Source organism: Echiichthys vipera, assembly GCF_963691815.1.
Source record: "Echiichthys vipera genome assembly, chromosome: 3".
NCBI lineage: Eukaryota > Metazoa > Chordata > Actinopteri > Perciformes > Trachinidae > Echiichthys > Echiichthys vipera.
The window spans coordinates 4,831,320-4,855,481 of record NC_139828.1 but is presented as its reverse complement, the minus strand read 5'-3'; the positions used below and the strand labels follow the sequence as shown (position 1 = coordinate 4,855,481).

General features: G+C 40.0%; 1 protein-coding gene across 1 annotated transcript; it reads left to right on the top strand.

Moving 5' to 3' along the window:
- Positions 1-542: 542 nt before the first annotated feature.
- LOC310966562 (regulator of G-protein signaling 8-like) lies at positions 543-24,162 on the top strand (the record flags this gene model as incomplete). Its single annotated transcript, XM_083940325.1, has 5 exons — positions 543-608; positions 16,198-16,308; positions 18,048-18,109; positions 22,858-23,024; positions 23,968-24,162. The coding sequence occupies exons 2-5, from the start codon at positions 16,208-16,210 to the stop codon at positions 24,160-24,162; spliced, it is 525 nt and encodes a 174-aa protein (XP_083796451.1). The 5' UTR covers positions 543-608; positions 16,198-16,207.

Genomic DNA, 24,162 nt, shown 5'->3' with positions numbered 1-24,162 from the left:
TGGAAAATTACCATAAAGTTCTGAGAGCCATGTTTTCATTTTCGAACAGTACGCTTTGCCCACAAATTTTTTCAAATAACACATTTGCTTGTCTTTTGTGGAAACAAAATAAAACGTGCTTCGTCGAGGTTTGGAGGTAGAATCTCTTCCCAGAATTCAATCCTTCGACAGCCTTATTCCACATTTCTACGTCCACCCCCAGCTCCACTCCTGAGCTACACATTTCCATCTCTTCAACCACAACATCACTGAAATGCGCTGCTCCTCTTCACAGATGTGCTTGGGTTGTCCTTGGAGATTTCCCTGTGCAAACAAAGCTCTCTTCCCCCTCCATCACTCTCTGATTCCACCCCCTCTGCCTCTCCCTCCGTCTCAGCTGCTCTCTCCCCCCACAATTTCACACCAATGAGCATGCCGCGTGTAGCTCCCACTCGCTGGCATCAGAAACACTAGATATCTTCGGTTCCGAGCTGTACAGATTTATACAATTACACACCAGCACTGGCTAGACGGAGGCTGCATTCTGCCAAAACACACGTTGGGGCTAGGCAGTCATAAATAAGAAGGGGAGAAAGAGTCCAGCGTCTCTCGCGCACAGCAGACTCAAGGTAAAGGAACCATATCAATTTATTGGATGACAGTGTTATGTAATTCTGCTATGGACACAGAGGTCTAGGTATTATGTAGGTCTTTGTCTTTCTGAATGGCTCACAGGGCTGATTAGTATGTGAGTATGTTGAATGGAGGCTTATTGTTACATCAGTGAAACACTGCTGATGAAGTGATTTGACATCTATGTGGCTCATATATATAAACATAAACAGTAATCAAACTATTGCGGGAGAGCATAAAAGCTGCATACAGAAGTGTTCTCCTATTAACCAGCTTAATTTATGGGTGTTTATGGACACTGTGCATCTACAAATTTCTACCCAAGTGGTTGCTTATTCACGCATGCATGTTTTCAGTACCATGTGAGCACTATTGGAAATCAGTTCACACCCTCCCACCTTCCTGCCTTGAGGCTGAAAGCTTGGAGGGCTTTTCAGTGCAGTAAATGTCACTCATCATCAGAGCATTCAAAGATGAAATAGGGCTTTGAAGCCCACACAAGAGCCACCTCAAGTCAAAGTGCATGCCAATCTCAGAACCTGTTAACAGCCAATGTTTCGGGGGATGCAGTGCAGCCGGTGGAGATCCGTAAGATAGTTTGGCTAAATCAGACGATAACCGATGGGTTCAGAGATTGCATTTTGGCCTTTCCGCCTCTTTTGCCCTCCACAGTGACTGTTTACCTGCCTGGAGCCAATGCATGTTCAAACCTGGTCAATACTGCTTGGACTACAAACAGAAACCATAATGATACAGATACCAAAATCTTGTTCAGTTACAGATTCTGCATTCATGCGCAGATATCTTTTCATAGAGAGTAGATGTATCCAAACTTTTCCATGATATTTATATGCTTCACTTTTGAACCCCTTCTACTGCTACTTAGCCTACCATTGTATGTCATTGGAGCCTGTTGTCATTCCCAGGAGGTCAAATACTGCCTTTTTTTCACAGCCCTCTGCATTTGGCAAATGCACCGGGCTTTCAACTGTTAACCAGTCCCTGGTGATATAAGACACTCAGAGCAAGTGCTCCAGGATTAAGAGCACCAAACTCTGTGTATGGAGGCAGGTTGGGGTGGTGGATTAGTCAAACAAACACTGGACTTTCACCCAGGAGGCTGCTGTCATGTCCCGTGTGTCCCGTGTAGTTACGATACAAACACCCTTATTTTAACCTGACTCATAACCTTTTCCTAACCCTTACCAAGTGCTTTCGTTTCCTAAACCCTATCCACAGCTCACAATGTAAACAACATGTTGATGATGTGCAGGGCTACCCAGTGCGGTCATGGTGCTTCATGCCCTACCCAGGGAATTGAACAGTGATGCCAAAGGGTCCTGACAAAACGGCAGTATGTGAGAGTTGGGATCAGAGCTGGTTTGTCATTGATCAGGACTTTTACTAAAAGGGTCAAACATTATTTGATGCCTAGGCATGGACATTTGTGCTCACGCTGGTCAAACAAACTAGACTTTAGCCGCGATTCGTGCTCAGGCACGCAATGAATGGATAGTGTGAGTAGGCCCTAGGACACATGTGCTCAGTCTGAAGCACTGAGCAGTTAAAGCTGAAAGGAACAAAGCCAGCAAAGTATATTATATCATAACTATGTTATTATATTATACAGTATATGTAGCACCTTTGACACCAGTGACAAATATGCATGCTTAGATTAAAAACTGTATCGCAGCCGCATCTCATCACATCACCACATGATGGTGAGGTGACTGGTTGGGTTTGCTAATCCACTGCCACTCAAACATCTGCATGTATATTTCTTCTCCAGCCTATACGTGTGCACAAGTGACATTTTCTGCACAAACTAATGCAAGTCAGTGGTGCGCCCATATCATCCCGAACACCCATGGCACGCATGTGCTTTTATAGTCCTGTCCGGCCACTGACAAGAAGATTTACATGAGCGTAATCCGACATCGCTCTGAGACAAACGCTCGGCCAAAAATTGGGACGCACTCCCTTTTCCTCAAAACTGATTGAGGGTGTTTAGAGCTTCAAGCAATGTCAGTTTTGACATTTGTCTGAGGCAAATATACAAAACAGGTTGTTGTTGTTTTTTTAATACAGAGATTCCAAGAGGCATGCTATATCAGGACAGTAGAGTAGAGTCTCTGACGCAGTGTCAATAACTGCTCATGAACTACGACCAAACTGTCCAACTAGGCAGTGCTGATCAGATATGAAGATTATGTTAGTGTATTGCCTATTTCTAGTCCATTTCGTTTGCATGTTCTAACAATTATTTACATAATCTAGTACAGCCGCTCATAACATTTCAGATTAAATAGTGAAAGCTATATCTCAGATCTCAGAAAAGCATGTTTTTCTAATCACAGTAAAAAATAAATAGGTGAATAAGTCTGATTCACATTAGGTGAATTACGACGCTGAGCTAAAACATAGCATCATGGTCAGTGTAGGACTCAAGCAGAAATATCGTCAACAGCAGAACACCTGCAGGCAGGAGAGTAGCATTAATCCAAATGAACAGTGTGTACCTCAGTGTAAAGAGGATACAATTATAATCATAGTGATACTTGTAGAGCAGATGGGCAATCTTTTTTTTTGGTTGCCAACTAGCTGCAGAGACATATAAAGGGCCATGTCCTTGTAAGGCTTGCAAAGTGCATGTGTTCTATTCTCCTGGAGATTAAATTATAAGCTGTTGAAGCTTGTGAATCCGACACAGATTAATTTGATACAAAATAAATAGATAGAGGGCCTGCACGCCAGGACCAGGCATTATTCTAAGCGTACATGAGTGTACCTCTCAGAGTAGAAAATAGATGAAAATAGTATCAGGGTGTCTTGTGCTGAAAAGCCTCTGCAGGTTTATCTCAGGCTGACCTATCAGACTGTTGAAATTAGTTATGTGCCCAGGTGTCATCACAGGAGTTGAGGGACTACACAGTTCAATGAAGCATAATGCATAGAACATATCCAAAGTTTAAATTATGTAGCCTATTGTTTTCAAATATTTTGGCCCCTTCATGGACATTGTTATTGGATGTGGACATAATACTACAAACACCTGCAGGCTGTGTACTCAGACATAACAAGAGCTCATTACTTTTGTTTTGTTTTTTAAAGCATACTTATTTTAAATATAACAAAAACCAGTCAATACTAAACATAACTTCCTTTTTTCAGCTCCCAGAGCATTATGGGATGTGAAGTCCTTTAACTACAACATGAGGCATATAATGTAGTTTTTTTATTTATCCTTTGTACCATGCAGATTTGATATTCAAATTAAATATACAGTCTTCTTGTAACGCAATACTTCCCACATTAACTCTTCATATGAATTAAATAACTTATTAACAACCCATGAATATATATCAGTTTGATCAAAATTAAGTCACATTGGTTTCTAATTGTTTTCAGGTTCACAAACAAAGCTGCACGTGTGAACATTACTCACAGGTGTGGCTATATATGACACCTTTCATTAATTCATCACATGTACCTATGAGTCATATCATTAATATTAAATATCAAAAAGATCATCAATGATTCAGTTTGAAGCTGTTGTCAACAGATTTGAGAAAGTGCTTCACAAGAGAAATCAAAACAAAGAAAAAATGATGCCTCTAATGTAAATGTAAAGATTGATAAAATGCACCACATTTTTTATATTATTATTAAATGAATGATTGTGTAGACTGCAAAAATGAATAGATTACCTGCACTTTTATTTGTAAACATCAGTTTACGTGTGGGAAACCCATTTTTTACTTTACACTGTGTATTCCCAGAAGCATTATCTGAGCTGGCCTTGACACAACAGGACACCGCTTCCTGAAAAACAGCAGTGTCCTTAGAAGCAGAGAAAATACACATATTCAATACATTCAAACTAATCTTCTACCTATAAAAAGTATACCTATAGTGTTTTCCCTCTTACCAGTATTCCCTATAAAGACTGTAAAAAACAATAGATGTAGTTTCCAGGCCAATGCTGTGTCTTAAACCTGCATTATTTCTAATGTCCAGCAGGAGGCGACTCCATTGGCTCCAAAGAGAAGTCTGTTTGTAAACAAAAAAAGCCTACTTTTCACTTTCCCTTCAATGTCCTAATGAGTTAATGGTCTTAAGTGCTAGTTTCAAGTCTTATACAACACAGCATGTTCAGTTTGTAAACAATGGTCCCATTTAGAGTAGAATAGATGATAAAGCAGGGCATTCTTTAGGGCTACACAGTCACAATAGAGGTTTGGTAATGACACTGTGTACATTACAGTAGTCATGAACTTGCCTTTGGGTGTAGTCAGTGTTAGTGCTATAGGACCTTGACCCTCTTGAGTTGATTGAAATGTTTTGTTCGCCTAAAAGTGTTTGGTTGTTGCACATTGCTAAACAAGCTAGGTAGCTAGCGCTAGCATTAGGTAACTAAGGGAAACTGCTGATTACAGTGCCAAGAGATCCTCACTCACCTGACAGTAAAAGTTCACCTGAGGATTTGTGTCTGCCAAATGAAAGTCGATGAAAGTTTCCCCGTTTAGCATTCAGCTTAGTGCAGCATCACTGAAACATCACTAGCCTCCCTTGGCTCCACCCACTTTTCCAAATACTTCTGGCTCCAAAATACCACTATGGTGATGGCCAAATGCCAATCTCCTGGCTTCAAAATGGTAGTCCATAAACCAATGGGTGCCATCACAATAGCTTCGTCCATTATTTTTCACAGTCCATGATTCGCTATCAGGTTTTGCCCTTGTATGTGTTTCCATCAAGACAACAATAACACATGGGCACCAGGGGCCTGTTCCACAAAGCAGGTTCAAAAAACTCTGAGTCTAACCCGGAACTCTGAGTTGATCTACTCTGAGATAGGAAACTCTGAGTTTTCGGTTCCAGAACAGCAGATTTGCGTTAGTTTTATCAACTCAGAGTAGTTTGACCTGGAGTTAAGCGCGTGCACCACAAGTAAAAAAAGACAGCATCAATGGAGCCCTGATTCGAGGAGTCACCATGGCAACGGGGAAGCGAAGGGCTACGCTACAACTGGAAATGGAAATATTAATGCGCTCATACGGTGAGTTTGAGCAGGTTTACACCGCTGCAGCAGCAAAAGAGAGGGAGACGGTGCTGGAGGACATTGCGGCTCGGGTCAGTGCATAAGTTTAAATGTAGTCCAGTTGCAATCACAGTAATATCACAGGGGGAACTGCTTGAGTGGGAGCCTATTAATTTATTTCATTTAAGTGCAACCCCACGGGGGAGAAGCGCAGCTTAAGATGAAACATAAAAACATTTTTCAAACAGGTAAAACCTCAGCACAGTCTCATGGTGACGCCTCATTTTGAGCAGGTTTTACATCGTAAAGTAAATATTACCGTAAGTGGCTGTTTTTTATACAACATATCAATGTTGTATAAAAAACTCCCATTTGCAAAAAAAAACGCAGCGCAACACACAATATCTGCTGTGATATGAAAGCATGTCTGGTTGTTAATGTTGGAAATGTAAGGAGGGGTGAGATGGACTGTGACATGAAACGGTGTTATGCCGTATTCAGCCCCCTCGCATTATGGGCGATATTCTGGATCAGAAGGCTGTTGTTTCCACCTATAGGAGTAGTTTATATACCGGTAACCCAACTAAAAGCACACACTTTTGAACCTATGAATTGCAAGAAAAGCTGGAATTATATTTAGAAACGCTGAGTCAAATACATTCAACTTGCTCAAAAGATCCATTTCATTCATTTTGTAATTATGGCTGCAGTATATTAAGGACGTCTATGCGCGGTCTGATAATCATCTCCCGACCAATATTTAATTCTCTTTGCGAAATGCGTCACCTTCATTCACGGGATCGTTATCAAAATGACATGCCATGGTAGTGTAAATATTCACCACCTAATATAACTTCTATTGTAGGCCTACTGAATGACTTTTATACGTTGTATACAAAAACTCCCGTTTGCAAAAAACCGCAGCGCAACACAGAATATCTGCTGTGATATGAAACGGTACCGCTCAAACAGAGAATTGCCTGGAAATGCAAGAACATCTATAATCAATAGTCTGATAATCATCTCCCGACGAATATTTAACTATCTGCGCAGTAATGCTGCAGCTTCATCCACGGGATTGTTATCAGAAGGACACGCCATGGTAGTGAAATAGTCGCCACCTAATATAACTTCTAATGACTGATATTTGCAGTGATTTTCTGAAAAAACAGACGGAACTATAGCAGAACTATACTTCGCCAAAACTCGCCCGCTGACTGAATGAATGAGGAAATGAAACACCGTGTGTGGCTGAAAGAGGGCGGAGACAGAGAGAAACTCAAGGTTTTCTGAGAAAAACCTGGTCCCGACCAGGTTAGTTTCAGAGAGCATGTTACCATGGTAACTGACCGAGAGTTTAAGTTACCTCCCTTTGTGAAACAGGCTAGAGTTACCCCTCTGTCTCTGGTTTGAGTTACCTCCCTTTGTGAAACGGAAAACTCAGAGTTTCCCTCATTTCAGGGTTAACATACTCAGAGTTTTCACTAAACCTGCTTTGTGAAACAGGCCCCAGGAGTCAAGCCAGTGAGAAGATATGGTGTTTATAGCAGTTATTTCTGGATCAGAGTAGCAGCTAGCAATTACTCAAGGCAGAATGTATTGTGGCCTGAAACCTACCTGAGCACCGCCAAGCTCAACAAATGTCCAGAAGGACAGAAATAAACCCCAAATGAGTCCATCTTCTGTTGTTTGTTATAGTGGCAGCACATCAGATGGGCAGCACATCAGATGGGCTGACACATACTTCTGCGGGCAGTCTGGCTTCCGCTCTCAGGGCAGTGTTCACACAAATACACACTTGCAAACACACAATTACAAAACCACAGTGAGTCAAGTCCCCAATCTTACAGCTTGGCTGCAGAGAGGAAAGGGACATGCCTAGACTTGCCAAGACTGACAACTTGTCTTCTGAGTCACAATGACTGTATCTTGATCAGCTTGTAATGAGCTAAAACTGTGTCCTGAAAGGAAGAGACAGTGAAGACCAGATGATTAATGAGACTGATTACGCCAACATTTGAGAGACGGCCAGTACTTTGCAGATTTAAACTTCCCCGTCTGTTGCTTGCTCAGCATTAACCTCAGAGCCAATGCTTTTCTCTTACTATCTCAATAAACAAACTGTATTTTTATGCACATTTTGAAGTATCCCATTAGAAAATCTGTATGAAAAAGGTCAAATGTGACAAAACTCCTACAGATGTGCAAAAACGTTTTGTTCACTTGCTTGAGGTGGTTTTTGTCTTTGTTGAAAAAGAATGGATGCGCTAAATCGGATATGGAAACGACTTTGCCAAATAATTAACTGACATGAATAATCAGCTGTTTCCACTGTTGGCATCTTCCCGTGTATTCCCATTTCTTCATCTCTGGGCAGCAGAACACATGGCCAATGCTAGCTGACATTTACGAACAATAAAAACTTGCCCAATTGAAAGACATTTCTGAAGACCTCTCTCCATTTCTCTCTGGTAGATGGGTTAGATTGTGACTTTCTGGGTAGCAACCTCCTCTTCTTTTACTCTGTTTACTGATGGATTACATGTAGCATAGCCTAAAACTCCCATTTCTGACCAAACAATGCTGCAGCCTGGTTTATTTGCTCCAAAATAGTTGATGGAAATGCACCTAGTATTTGAAAAAGTATTGCAAAATGACAATTGAATGGATACATGATTTATGTAGCTCAAAATTCAACCTATAACTTGAAAGCCTTACTTTTATTTAGGCCTACTGTATCACTGACCTACTCACAGACTTACTGGGGAAAATATAATATGTGTAATGATACATTTCACCTTTTTCGCCTCTGATTAGCCCTGAAGAACTGTTATGCTGTTCCTGAAGAACAGCATAACAAGGCCACACAGTGTCACAGAAGCAAAACACACAGCTCAGTGGTTCTGCAGAGATAAGACAAGCAACTGATCCTGTTTTATGTGTGAAAAAGCGGAGAGGGGGCAGAGAGGCTGAGTGAACAGTGACTGACAAATTAATGAACAAGTTTGTGAATAAATGTTAATACATGGATATGTGAGAGACAGCTACTAATAAGGGAGGATATGAGAAAGTAGGACAGACCCATTGATATTGTGCTGGACTGATTGGACATATTAGACATTAAACAAAGGAATACTTTGACATTTTTTAAAATGATTTGAGTTAAATGGGAAGATTAAAGTGAAATTCTTGCGTAAAATCATCCCAGGGTCTTATTTCAGCAAATACACTCAAATCAAATAAGCTATCGAGATGTTTTTCTTTTGTGTAACAACTATGAACGGAGTTTTCATGTAACAACTATACTATTGCTAACAGTCGCTAACAGCTGAATGCGGATTACACTGATTAGCTCGGGGCAGCACGGTGAAGGCATTAAAATGTCTTTTTTAACCACTAATGCTGCTCAAAATAACACCAAACCTCTGCAGTAGCATGAGAAGTGTCCTTACACATTAACCGAAGCGCCAAAAATGTACTTAATGAACCCAGAGTTTATTATAAGAATGTTTTGGAAGACTTACCTAGTGGCCCCTGTACCAGCTCCTCTCATAGTAAAGTCCATTCTAGTCCATTACCAAAGTCACTCCAAAAGGAAGGAGCCCATTGGTGCTTTGTTTTATGTGTAGTAGGGAATCTTCTCATGCAACTGCAGAGGTTTGAGCAGTATTAGTGGTTTAAAAAGATGTTTTAATGCCTTCACCGTGCTGCCCCGAGCTTATCAGTGTTAGCCGCATTCAGCTGTTAGCGACTCTTAGCAAATGTCCGGGATTTCTCAGTTAATAGTTGTTACACAAAAAAAATGTTTCGGGGGCTTATTTGCTGAAAAGGACCCTGGGATGATTTTAAGCAGGAATTTCACTTTAATACCCCTCTGATGTCAAGGTTCTTTACTGTCCCACTAGGGGAAATTTATCGGCCAGCCTGCTATTCAGAAATAATAGAATGCAAAATGTAAATAACCAATCAGAATAATTACACAAACATGTAAAAAAGGATGTTATGAGCACCATGTAAACAGAATACAGTGCTATATAAAAAAACAGCATGATGTATTTTAGGAGATCGTCCCAGATTTAACACAAAAACGTGATCTGCTATAGTTGGGCTCAACTAAGAGTCCAAGAATGCCGCTTGACAAGTTGCTATTTTTACTTGCACTCAGCAGGAATGAGAGCAGGGATGTGACCTGTCCTGAAGATGTTCTTCTTTCAGCTTGAGGGATGAAATGAGACGCACGTGGTCTTTAACGTCAATGCTAACGTCAGTGCAGAGATGTTGAGCACTCATGCATACCTGATCATTCTCTGTATAGGATTGTAGAGTACACATCTGTGAATCATTGCTGTCCACCTATTGACATTTGCTGCGATATTTAAGCAGAAGTATAGCGTCTTAATTGGAATTTTCTCTGTGCAGTTAAATTTAATCTACTCAATATTATACAAACCCTTTTTCATAATCACTTTTCAGCAGGTCACTTAATAGCTATAGAACTGTCTTGTGAAGCACCCAGAAATGTGGAAGGAAAATCTTAAAACCTGCATTGCACCAAGTTAGGTAACATCAAAGAAGATGTTCATACACAAAGACACAGACACAACTTCCATGATTTAGATGTTTTCTTCATAACCCACCAACCCCCAACAGGCATCTCAAACACTGGAGGTCTAGCGGACATTGCTTGTACTTTTAAATTTAAAAGGCATAAATGTGAATAGCTGAAACGTTAGAGCGCTGTTGCTGTTTTTAGTCTCCTTCCTCCAGGAGCTGGCCTTGCTGCATGGCTGAATAGAACATGCTCTGCTTCCTCCTGACTACATGGATTTGTCAGGGATTTTTATAAATAGCTCAGCAGCAGCACGTGTCTGCACCATACAGCAGGCTAAAGAGCGCCGCTCACAACAGTCAGAGAGATACAGTCAAGAGAGACGAGGAGAGAGGGATTAACAGTAGGAGGGAGAGGTCTGTCATATTATTGACAGTTTGGCACACACCAAACAGACCCATCAATATGTCCACATCTCTCCTCATCAACTTCACTCAATGACCTCTGCTGAAAAAGGCACATGCTGACACATGCAAATACGACCATAATGAATTGTTGAAGACTTTCCATAATAATGTTGGAAAGCTATTCGAATTTTCATGTTTTTCATGTCACATGATGATGTAGAGTGAAAAACAAAGCACTACAAAGCAGTTCCACAATGTGTTGATACATATACAATCGAAAAATCATATTTTGACTTATTATGTCTCTGTATCTAATTATCAAATCCATGAAAAGGTTTTGAAGGAAGAGAAACATTAAAAGCATAACTCAGTGGTGGCATTTGATTTAACTAAGATGTAAACATTAACAAGGGCATGGTTAGACAAGCAGTAAGGCAAGTAGAAATGATTTGAATTGGGCATAAAAAGGCATTAAGGGACGATTTGAAAGCAAAAAAACACGGAGAAACATAAAAAGACACGTCTTAAGCTAAAAGCTAAAAGATTCAAATAGGCGGGGATTGAATAACACCGATCAAACGGAAAATTAGATACGCACATTATATTGCAGTCAAGTTATTGAACGGCACTGGAAAATGTCTAAAGCACTGATTTTAAAGGATCTGTAAGTAAAATCAATAAACAAACAAACAAACAAGGAAACAATGAAATGAAGTCAAAATGTTGTGGTGCGGAAATCGAAACACCTAATGCTTTTTAAAATAATGAGACGTTGTATGTCTGTATTAGTCGAGGGAGTTGGCATTCCTGCCGTCATTGTGTGAGAAAACCATTCTAATAGCATTCTTTAATAACCTCCCGCAACTATTTTGGGAAATCCCACGTAAAACGTAACCTTTGCTGGTGAACTATAAATGTCTCATCTATAGTCTGCTACACCAGAAATATCTCAGCTCATATTTTCTCTCCTCTCTGAAAATAACTATGCATTAACAAATGAAGTACACCTTGAGATTGTGACTCACACGGATGACACGCAAACTACCTTTCCAGTGCGTCTGTTTTATATATAACGCCTGATGCATAACATGCTTGTATCTGGGGCAGACAGCTTCATATCTACAGTGCTTCTGAAAACCAGCTGCAAAAATGTTTTTATTTCTTCAGAAAGAAAAGAAAGAAAAGTTTCTGACAGTGTTAACCATTAACTCCCCACTCGGACCAAAACAAATGCTCCCTGGAGAGTAGACACTTGGGAGATGGTGACTTGCACTTGAGTCGACTTAAGTCATAAGGTGTTTTTATCCAGGAAAGCTGTTCTATTGGCGGCCGGGCAAAGGCATCAATTTGACATCCTGTCTTTGTGAAATCGAGGCGTAATATTCCTCTTTTCCCAAAAGCCGGTCTCGACTTGAAGTAAGGCACACAGTCGCGGTCCAGTTATTTTGGTCACTGACCCCATTGAACTTTTTCTCAAGTTCTTTAATTTGTGTTGTGGGAATTTGGGATATTTGTAATTCACAATCATAGTTTTGTCAGGTCAGACGCAGTTCAGTGTCTCCTCTGTCTCACCTTCTTAATGGATAACGCAAATAACTGGGCTTAGCGCGTTCTGTCTCTTCCCCTAAAAGACTGGGCACAATTTGGCTCGGTGTCATTCCTGCTCGACTCTAGGTTTTGTGAGGACGCAGGGGTGAACGTATTTTTGTCTGCAGAGGAAAATGCTTTGGCAAAATAAACCACGGAGACAAAGCTGATCCTGGTTGTTGATCTTTATTGAAGAATCCATTTCCACAACATTTGCTGATCACTTGTTTCTGTTTTCTCCTGACGTGACGTGAACATGTGTGTGATGACTTGCTGCTGCTCGTGTCTGTGATCAGATGTTCCAGCATGCCTCAAAACTCTATTTACATGGAAATCAAGCCACCTAGTTTTTTTGTGGGGTCCGAGCCGGCACATTTGGGCACTAAATCAGGCCGGCAGTATGCCGCGATTTGTCTAAATACAGGTTCGGCAAAAACTCCATATTGCCGGCTTGCTGTTTTGTTGACTTGCAGCTTTACTTTACAGATGAAACTGAGACTCAACACAGAAGTTAAAGACTTGTGACCTCATTTGAGACATGATGATTCAAATTACTTGTCTGTTTTCATTTTATGTTTAATTTTAAATATGAAATGTAAAATATTCCAAATGTTCAACGTTTCCTGATAACCATTGACATCACTTATAAAGCCAGAATAAAATGTTTGCATTTCAATTGAGAAGAAATTCAGAAATAAAGTAATAAAAAAGCTTTATATTTGTTTGATAACATATTTAACTGATTATCGATAATTATAATACAAATTCAGTTTATCGTCTTACATGTTTGATAAATTGGAGGCTAAAATTACCAGAGTACTTACCTTGTCTTTTCTTTTGAAGACTAGATGTAAGTGAGTTGACTTGCATCATTCTTGAGACACATGTCTGCTCAAGAGTGTAGCAGCTGTCACTGATGTGTTTGTTTGCTTGATTTAAATGTTCTCCAAGAAAACACTCATATATTTACCTCTCTAGTACTCACAGTGGATGAAAGCAGGCCTTTTATTTAAAAGCAATATCAGAAACCTGATATATTAGTCCAACCAAAACAAAGTGTCTTTAACGCACACACACACGCACACACGCACACACACAATATAGAGGTTTAGGTTATTTGAGGTATTATATATAGTAGATAGAGAACACAAGGTGGAATTGCAAAGGGTCTTGAATTCATGCGGAGGATGAAGTCTCATTAATTCCAGTAAATGGCTTTCGGGTGGCTAATAAACAGTACATTTCATGCAATGTTCCCAATTCAAGGTCCAAGAATCAAAACAATCCACTGTTCCAGCTCTACTGCACTGATACCATCTCTGAGACAGGAATAATTAAGGTGACTGGACAAACTATGAATGAAAGGATGGATGCGTGAAAAGAACAGATAGACATTGTTCTAGTTGAGCTTGTCATCACCCAGTCGATAATTCTAACATAACATAACAATGGGTTTCTTATATTGGAATGAGGTATGTGTGTGCCTTGATGACAGGAGAATAATTGTACAGTTAACCATCATGTTTGGGATTGACTATGGAAATACACTATTGGGCGACTGTGGCTCAGTGAAGGAGTGGGTTGTCCTCCATTCGAGAGATTGGCGGTTCAATCCCCAGCTCCCCAGGTCCATATGTCAAGTGTCCTTGGGCAAGACACTGAACCCCAAATTACTCCTTGTGCTGCGCATGGGTGTGTAAATGCTGTGTGAATGGTTAGATTAGATTGAATGGGTGAATGTGACAAACACTGTTAAAGTGCCTTGAGTAGTCAGAGTATTACAAGTCCATTTACCACTTAATTATCATGCTGTCACTCGACCTTAAAACTACCTTATGCAGTTGTTTATTGCGCCTTGCATTTCAATCAAGGAGATAAATATCATCTTCATCACTGTGTACAACCAGAGAACGACATTCTGTCATTTTGTTTTTAATAATCTCTGACAAAAGCTGCCTCAGTACATCACTTCTCTTCTTATATTTTGGAGCCGCTGAAAACATAACTCAGGACTGTTTAACTCCAGTTACCCGTTGTCTGTATGCATATTCTCCTTATCTATCATGTTCTTATGTTTGTTGTATGTATTTGTCTTTGTTTTGGCTAGCTATGTTTGTTTTTCTTCCACTCTGCTGAACGGTCGCTCAAAAGAGATCTTGATCGGAATGAGATTGACTGAATGAATAAATAAATATATTGTGTGTGTGCGTGTGTGTGTGTGTGTGTGTGTGTGTGTGTGTGTGTAAAAGATCATCATGTAAATGTACAATCTAAATACAAATATGCTACAAAGTGAGCTAAGTTTATTAATTTATTCATTTGTTGTGTGGTCCTTGATTTCCTCTGCCTTGGTCTGCTTGTCCATCCAATGGTTTCCATTAATGTTTCCAAAGAAATACACATCTTTTACACAAATATTTGGCCTTTGATGTAGCATCTTTTCGACCGTGCCCCATCTGGAGTGACCCATGTGTCCCGGAGGGAGAACATTGACAAACATTACGTGACAGCAGCAGTGTACAAATAAGATGGGGCAGACTGTGATGAGAGATGGGGCTATATGAGAAATGGAATGGCCATCTTAAATCAACAAAAATGCAATTGTCTCCTTACCATAGCCAACAAAGATGAACCCGACTCTTATTTTCATTAGTCATTCTGTTTGATCAATCTTGCTGTTTGTGGGATAATAAATAGCTTGATAGTAAAGTATCCTCAAAGAATATTGTGAGTTAATACTAGCTGGATCATGTAGGTGAGATTATGAGTGACTGCCTCCATCACTCAGCCTCTGTAGAACTCAGTCGCATTCATGAATTGTTAAGTAGGAGGTTTTATTAAACAATGCAAACTACACTCAAACATGAAACCTTATCAGGATGGGAATTTGTTTGAAACTCCCTCCTGAATGAGGCAGAGCCATGCTGAATCAACCTTTTGCATATGGAGTTGCACCTGTTGTCTACATCCAGTCCAGTTCTGTCCAGCCAGTCAGCCTTATCTCCCTCCATCTTATTTCTTATAATTGTTTTATTTATTAGGTCTCCCAACAACATTTAAGAACTTATACATAGGCAAAATATCTAAAGGTGCAGCCCAACTGCATGAAGCTAAAACAAACTGTATGATAAGCCACCTTAGCAACAGTTAAAATATGACGGCAATGTTATTGACGGTACTGAGCTTCCATCCATCCATTCATTTCCACTCGTCTGGTGCTGGGTCACATGGACAGCAGGCTAAGCTGAGAGGGGGACCCTGAAGTGTTCCCAGGCCAGATGAGATATATAATCTCTCCAGTTAGTGGCATCTGGAAAACCTTGAACGGGAGGCACCTGGGAGGCATCCCGATGAGATGCCAAAACTATCTCAACAGGCCCCCTTCCATTTTACCCTCACTCGTACACAAGATCCTGAGATACTTGAACTCCTTGGCCAGGGTCAGTAACTCACCTGCAGGGAGCAATCCACCATTTCCCGGCAGAGAACCATGACTTCAGACTTGGAGGTGCTGACTCTCATCCCAACCACCCAAGTACATGTTGGATGTTGTGTTCTAATGAAGCTAAGAGAACCACATCATCTGCAAAGAGCAGAACTTACAGTTTAAATGCATTTAAAAGTTGTAAAATTACAAGCACTATAATTAGAATTATAATTAACCAAATTTCCAAGAAAAATGACTGAATATAGTTGCAATTTGTGCTTTTGGTTCACATTTTTGCAGCTCCACACGATACAACAGCTTCTCTCTGATGGTCCCGGCTCTGTATTGTTGCACTTTCCACATCTGTATATTTTGAAATGCTTCTTGGTTTTAAGAACCTACAATTAATTGTTCACAACACTACAAGTTTGTGTAGCAACAAACATACCCATGATGTTAATCTGCATACACTGCATACATGGAAGGTATGCTATCTTTGTCTAAGAGTTTTAGTTGTATGCGGAGAAATAAAGCCTGAAGAAACATCAAGTATTCTGTGTTATTTTTTCAGCAGAATCAGCACCATGAAGACCAGACTAGGCTGCCTGTCCAACAAATCTGACTCCTACAACGACTTCTCCGAGTTCCTGCCTCCTGTCCATGAAACCACTGCCAGGTGTCTGAAGTGAGTCTACCAAAACAAAAGAACCCAGGCTTCTGTTGTGTTAAATAACCCTCTAGATGCCACATTTGACCCTTAAAGTTTGAATATGTTATGAAATGACTTTCGAAATGTTCAAACTCTTTAAGATGCTGTCAACTGCAGTCTAGTTTCAGATATTATATGTAATGCGTAGCACTCCTAATAGGCAAATACACTCATCAAATAAGCCATTGAGACAATTTTTTTTGGTGTAACAACTATTAACGGAGAAATCCCGGACAGTCGCTAACAGTCGCTAACATCTGAATGCGGCTAAAACACTGATTAGCTCGGGGAAGCACAGTCATGGAATTAAAACGTCTTTCTTAAACCACTAATACTGCTCATGATAACACCAAACCTCTGCAGTAGCACGATAAGAGTCCTTACTAGAGATGAGCTGGCTGAAACAAGTATCCGATATGGATAAAGCACTTTTGCAGAGTACGAGTATAATACGAGTAATACACATCAATATCCGTGCTCAGATTGAATGAAAATCCTCATTAGCTCTGGACTAGGACTGTGTCTTCCTTCTGTGATAGGCTTGTCACAGCACCACTTCCGCTACACACACACACACACAGCCGCTCACTCACACAGTCACTCACTCCTTTATCTTTTAAGTTTCTTCAGTTTCAGGTTTGTTTTTACTTCGGTTTGTACTCACTTATTAAAAGCAGACGTGCTGCTTGGTAGAATGGGACTCGTGTTGCGTCTCTGCCTGTCAGAGATTTGTTTTCTTCTTCTTTTTTATAACCGAGTGTCTGACACTATCTTGCTGTATTGTATCAAAAATAAAGGTAGTAGTGTTATAAATATTACAAATGAATTAAGCTGCACACACACACACTCTCCCTGCCACACACACACACACACACACACACACACACACACACACACTCCCTCTCTCTGCCAGTCGTCTCATTTTTTTTTAAACCGTTAACTGTCAACACACACACACACACACAACCACACACAAACTTGTGTCTGGGATGATTTTACACAGGAATTTCACTTTCACAGGCCATTGTAAATATACTGTATGCCAATTGTGAAATATTTTTCCCAGTGGGATTAAATTGCTGCCCATTCATAATATTAAGCACGACCATATGTCCGAATCATGTCAGGCATTGGGCTTACTAATGCCTTGATTTGCAAATATTTCTATATACTATATTTCTCTTTCATACTATGCATAACATTGGTAAATTAAAGTACTTTTAAGAAAATGTGTTTTGTCCTCCATCAGGGCAACCATTTCTATGTAACGTACCCCAGCAAGGCGCTCAAACACAAAAACACATCATACACTTTATATAGAGGCTCGGGTTTCAATGTGTTTCGTAAAAACCCTAATGTTCCGCAAAGGTGGAGGGGTGCAATTTTGTTTAGGTTATCCCTTAATCTCTAAGATTGTGGTATTGCATCATGTTTTGCGTTGCGTATGTTTATAAAAGAACCTTAAAATGTCCAAAAATACGTCATTTGTTCTTCTTCTCTCTCCTCTCCTTCCCCTGGTCATCATACTGTGAATGGAACCAGATATTACAATGACTTTAAAGCATTGAGTGGAAGAACTGATGTGAACAGAGGATAAATCATACATCGAATTCGGTTGCCCTTCAATAAAATATACAGTATCATCTTGTGTTAAAAATGCACAGTGGTTGGTTTGCATATTACTCAGGCAGTTTCCTTTGTCTTTCCTCCATCAGGATATCAACAGATGAGGTTGTTCGATGGTCAGAATCGTTTGATTATCTCCTCTCTCACAAATGTAAGTGGACATTTTCAATTTTTTTTTCAACAGTCCCAGCAACACATACTGCATCAAGAAGTGAAAAACACTTTAATGTAGTGGTCTCCTAGAGGACTCCTTAACACATAATGAGTCACACACTTGTCTATGACCTTCCCCGTGGACTAAACCCACACTGTCACAGACTCACTCACACACATCCGTCTGCACATCCAGGGCATTTGTTTATTTTCAAACTGCTAACAAGCTTTGTGACGTGGAATCAGTAAAAATACATTCACTGAGCTGGCAGATGAAAGAAAACACAAGTGGATTTAGAGCGTACTTTCTTAAATCAACAGAAACACTCAGCACACATGCTTCATCCATCCATCCATCCATCTTCAACCGCTTGTCCCTATCGGGGTCGCGGGGGGGCTGGAGCCGATCCCAGCTGACATCGGGCATGAGTCGGGACACCAGTCTATCACAGGGCACGTAGAGACAAACAGAGACAGATAACCATTCACACCTACGGGCAATTTAGACTCATCAATTAACACGTGCATGTCTTTGGACTGTGGGAGGAAACCGGAGAACTCGGAGAAAACCCACGCAGACACGGGAAGAACATGCAAACTCCACACAGAAGGGCCCCAGCCGGGATTCGCACCAGGAACCCTCTCGCTGTGAGGCGACAGTGCTAACCACCACCCATGCTTCTGTGACTCAAATCCTCATTTGCCTGGTGTGAAAACTACTTTTTGCCTATCAAGATGCTTGATGCAAGATGTGTTTTACTGAGCGTCAGAATGGTAGAAAAATAATGTGCAACCTTTGTTCTCAAATTCCTCCTGTGCTTTTGGATTAGTATACCCGTAAAGAAAACGATTTATTCTAAAACAAGGAGACTCAGATGTGTTTCTCTTTTAATGGTATCTGGTCTGATTAATGATGAAACTCCAATAGCCTGAAGTAAATTCAATTAAATTAATGTCTGGTTTAAATTAGCAGTGATGGAAGCCATGGCTCAACAGGTGCCACAAGCAGAAACTAAGGGGAAGCATATCCAGATACAGTACACTATTTCACTGAAAGGTGCTGAGAAACTTAGAGAGGCACATTGGAATTATACTCTTAACACATTTTTTACCTTTTGGCTCAAATGAAGAACTGAATTTGTCACGTATTGTCAAATCTGTCACATGTAATGGATGCGGTTCTGGTACTTCTTGTTTTTTGTACATCTCGTATTTGTAACTTCATGATAAATTGGTGTCCTTTGGTTCCTGAAGTGATTGTGGTGCATGGGGTGTGGCATTTTAACATTGCCAATGGCAACTCCCACTTGTGAGCTCACCAACCAATCGTGTTCAACCAATTATCCAATGAAGATTGCTCACCTAATGTAGGATGACTAAATATAAGTTTGCCTGGTCTTTGTTCTGTTCTGACAGCGATGAAGAAACATTAGCGTCCAAGCATCTGTTTGGAAAATGAAAAGCTGCACATGAATCAGCGTGTTCTAATCCTTAAACTATCTCTCGAAACAAAGAACAATATGTAAATGTATGTGGTGTTTATAGATTTAATTACTCTACAGATGTGGGATTAGACAAAGTGGATCCAAGCCAGTTTGCTTCTGATAACTGGGAAATAAAATCATGGTGTGCATAGTTGACACTATTCAGCTTACAGTGGAACGCAAAGGGCGTTAATGCAAACCCGAAGTGCCTGCATGCATGATCAGTGGTGGTTGGTGGTAACATGCCAATAAAGCACAAAAGCCATAGCAGAAAAAGACTCCAAGCAAATGTTTTGTTTAGAAAAGATGTGTTCTCAGAAAAAACATGAAACCATACACTAAACTTGGGTAGTTGAAGGGAACAGTATTAAAAATATAGACTAAAAATTTCCACTTTGAAGACACTGTAGAGATGACGGGGGACTGTTGAAAGATGGAAACTCCTCCAGCCATAATTAATTATTTAATATATTAATTGACTATTAAATGTCAGAAAATAGAGGAAAATGCCCCGTACGATTTCCCAGAGCTCAGTGTTACATCTTGAGATGTTTTGCGTTGTCTGACCAACAGTCCAAAACTCAAAAAATGAATTTATATTCATATAAAACAGAGGTATGTTCAAATTAGAGCAGCTGGTACCAGTGGATGTTTGGTGTCTTTGCCTCATCAAATTAATCAAAATCAAATTAATCAAATTATTAATTAAAATGATCTTAAACGATAAATTAATTGTCAAAATTAATTTTCTGCTGAACAGATTCATCAAAAAGAAAAGTCGGCAGGATTCTTTTCAGGATTTGAATCATTTGTCTATTGATACCATTTTTCCAGTCTTTTTAATTTTTCTTTAGTGGAAATGAGTCAATCATTGTCACAGATGTGGGAGATGTGTCTGCAAAGTCCTTGGGTCCCAGTTGTCTTTTAATACAAAATTACTTTTAATGGATATTGGATTCTTGATTATGTTTATTCTTGTGGGATGAGTTGTTCTCAACACAACTCGTTCCTGACTGCCAAAACGAAAACTTTGTGTGTTTCCTGTAGTTTTTTCGTGAATCCTGGTGTGTCGGTCATTTTCCCACCCTATGCCCTTATGCAGAAAACCCCCGGTTGCGTTCTCTATATGCGGTAACATTTCAAAGCTTTGGTCTGAGCTTGCAAAACCAGGATGCACCACTTTTCACACAGGTCAAAGCGATAAGATAGTGATCCTATTAAACAGACACAGCTTGGACAGACACAAAGCTGTAAACACATTTCACCCCGATTAACGTTATCTGTTTTGTTTCGATCAAGGTTGTGACATAACATCTTTGTTTGACACATAACTAATGGAGCGCTAATGTCCCCCGTGGAAAACATAAAGTTTGTCACAGAGCCAAGAGTAGAGCCCACCCCAGGCTCAGAGAGCGTGATACACCTGCGTATCCTGTTTCAATTGACCAAGCATTAGAGAGGTGAACTACAACATGTACATGAAAACACACACACACACACACACACACACACATTACATAAGTAATGACAAAGCAATAGGAACACAATGTTCCCTTGATAGGATGTTGCATTCACCTAGGCCTTAATTTCATTTGAAAGGAGGGATAGTGTATTGCAATTAGACCTGACTGCATTCTACTGTCATTTTTCAGTGTGTAAAGCAGATTATGTGCTGGGGACCTGACCTGTGCACACTGTTGGCTGTCTTGTTAGTACAAGAACATTGTGTGCAGTTGACAAGCAGCAGTGATGTGCTTTCTACCAGAGCTTTTTTTGTTCTTTATCTGAGTGTTATCCAAACAATAAAACCAAAATATCAGCATCTCAAGGACTAAGCATAGCAGGAGTGATTTTAAACTTAGCAACAATGTTGTTGTTTTTAGTGATATCTTTGCTGGTCCCAGTGTGCCACATGAGTCTTCAGTGATAGTGTCAGCCCCAGCTGATTACTCTCAGCTGCTCCTAATTGTTCCAGTGTATTTACCAGAGTCTCTGGACTCCTGTCATTTTATTAAGTTATCTTGCTTCTCAACTTGGGTTTCTGCTTAGATTAATTTCACTCTTCCTATGCAGTGTTTTTAGTCTGTCTGCCTTTTGTTTACATCACCTGATTTCCTCCTTTGCTCCGTACAGTAATGAATAAGTAGATTACGTAAGGTACACATTAAAGTGCCTTCACTTTTGAATATATATGTAAAAACAGAATGAGGACAGGCTTTTTGACTGTGTACTTTGATTTGAACATATTTGTGATAAGGATAACGGATTCCAGGACAAAATACATTTCCCTAAAAAAAAGTATTTGAGAATCCTCTTTTGTTGCTGCCTATGAAATCACAACTCCTATTTTCAGTCATTTTTTCACAACTTACATTTGTGACTACACCTGCACTAAATATTTGACGCTAAATTCTTTAAAAAATAGCATGAATTTTGGGTGCAAGTCCAGTTTTACAGAACACTTCTGAACATTTTACCTGTTACCTGTCATTGCCTTCCATCTAAATTCTGATGCAGCGCTAGAGAAAAAGAGTGTGTTGCTGAGGAAAAAATAATTTCCATGTGCTTTCCAAAACGCTCGAGTAGACAAGAGGGGACACTGTGAAGTTCCCTGTTGCCTGTGATGTCGGCTTTCCATTTGTGTTGCCACGGTTGTCTCGGGACTTCTTCAAACAGCAGCCCATTGTGTTTGTTTGTGTGTAGGCCTGTGCTCATTTAAACCTGCCCGTTGTTGTGTGTGCAGGAATATATGTGTGTGTGTGTGTGTGTGTGTGTCTATGTGAGTAATGTTGAATATGCACAGATGGACGATCCCCTCAGCTCTGCCCAGCTTCATTAGGTAAACAGCAGAAATGAGAAGGGTGAGAATAACATGTCATCGTGACACTAGCCCACACAAAAACATGCCTTTCCTGTGTTATCATCCGTGGGGAGCACATGAATTGATCACTTATCTTGACTGATGAAGAAAGCAAAAAAATAACCCTTTGTGGGAGTATTTCGTTCCGATTTGTTTGTGTTCTAATCGTAAGAGCCATTTCCCGCTTCTGGGGACAAAAGTGTGTACGCACTGGAAAAATATCAACACAGGGTGAAGAGTATTATCACATTATCAAGCTACGCTATGTTGCGGAATAAAAAAAACATCCAGCATCCTGCTTCCCAGAAATAGGTGCTACACTGCAATATCAATCATGTTTTTGAAGTGGTTTTGTTGTTTTTACCTCCTCCCCTTACCGTCTGATTCATTTTTCCCTTCCAGATGGTCTTGCTGCCTTCCGGACATTTCTCAAGACGGAGTTCAGTGACGAGAATATTGAGTTTTGGATGGCCTGCGAGGAGTACAAGAAAATCAAAAGCTCAACCAAGCTCGTGTCAAAAGCAAACAAGATCTTTCAGGAGTTCATTGATATTCAGGCACCAAGAGAGGTGTGCGACTCATATTAATGTGGTCCCTTTACATAATGATGCTTGAGAAAAGTGTTTTTTTTTTGTATATTTTTGTATATGGATCATAATAGAGACCAAGTTCAGATCAAGGTTTGAAACTACATTTTTGTAATTGGAGACACAGGTGATATATTTTTACCTCGAACAGTGACACAGTTTATCAAAAACGTGCTAGCACTGATCAGGAATTGTGAAACATTTGACCCATATGGTCATTGATCGGCTCACGTGGATTAAACCACAAAATAGGTCATTCCCAAATGAACCAAATGTTTTCTGATCTGCCGCTGTTCGGGTTAAAGTTTGAAGGATCATAGTTATGTGATGTAAGTTACCAACCTTTTTAGTCTCAGATACCCCTAGATTCCTGTTTGGTGAACACATGTACCCCTTCATTGATTCCCATGTATATTTCAAATGTGTAAAACCATTAATCATATAAAAGTGAATGTTCCTTTTTTTCATACAATTGGCCTTTTAGTATTAAGGTTGGTTTGGTCAATAATCGTACTACTAGTTCTTGGGGTGAGACTGAATGTTTACAACTATTACTTTAGCTAATTATTTAAACCATTTATCCAATACTTTTAGTGCTCACTGTAAGCTATTTGTTTCTACCATTTATCCAGTACTTTTAGGGAAATAGTAAAACCTTTGAATCCAGTATTTTGAGCTAATCATTTGAACTGTTAAGTCCTGACTGTAAGTTATTTGTTTCTACCATTTATTTATTACGTTTAGCTACCTGTATAAACTTGCTAATTAGGTTTAAGACACTATTAAATTATTAGGGTAGAAGGTTGATTATGTTGTAGGGAATCACTGGTGTAGGGAATTCCTGGTGTAGAGCAAGCAGAACAAATGTTGCCATGTGTGACTATGATAATAAAAAAATGAATATTTGCTCTTCTTATCCTGGCAGGTAAACATTGACTACCGCACCAGAGAAAAGACCAAGCAGAGTTTGGAGGATCCATCCCCAACCAGCCTCAACGAAATCCAAGCTAAAGTCTACAGCCTCATGGAGAAAGACTCCTACCCACGATTCCTCAGGTCCAAGATGTACCAGGATATAGTAAACAGGGCACAAGCTCAAGGGCAGCGGAGGTCCGTTTGA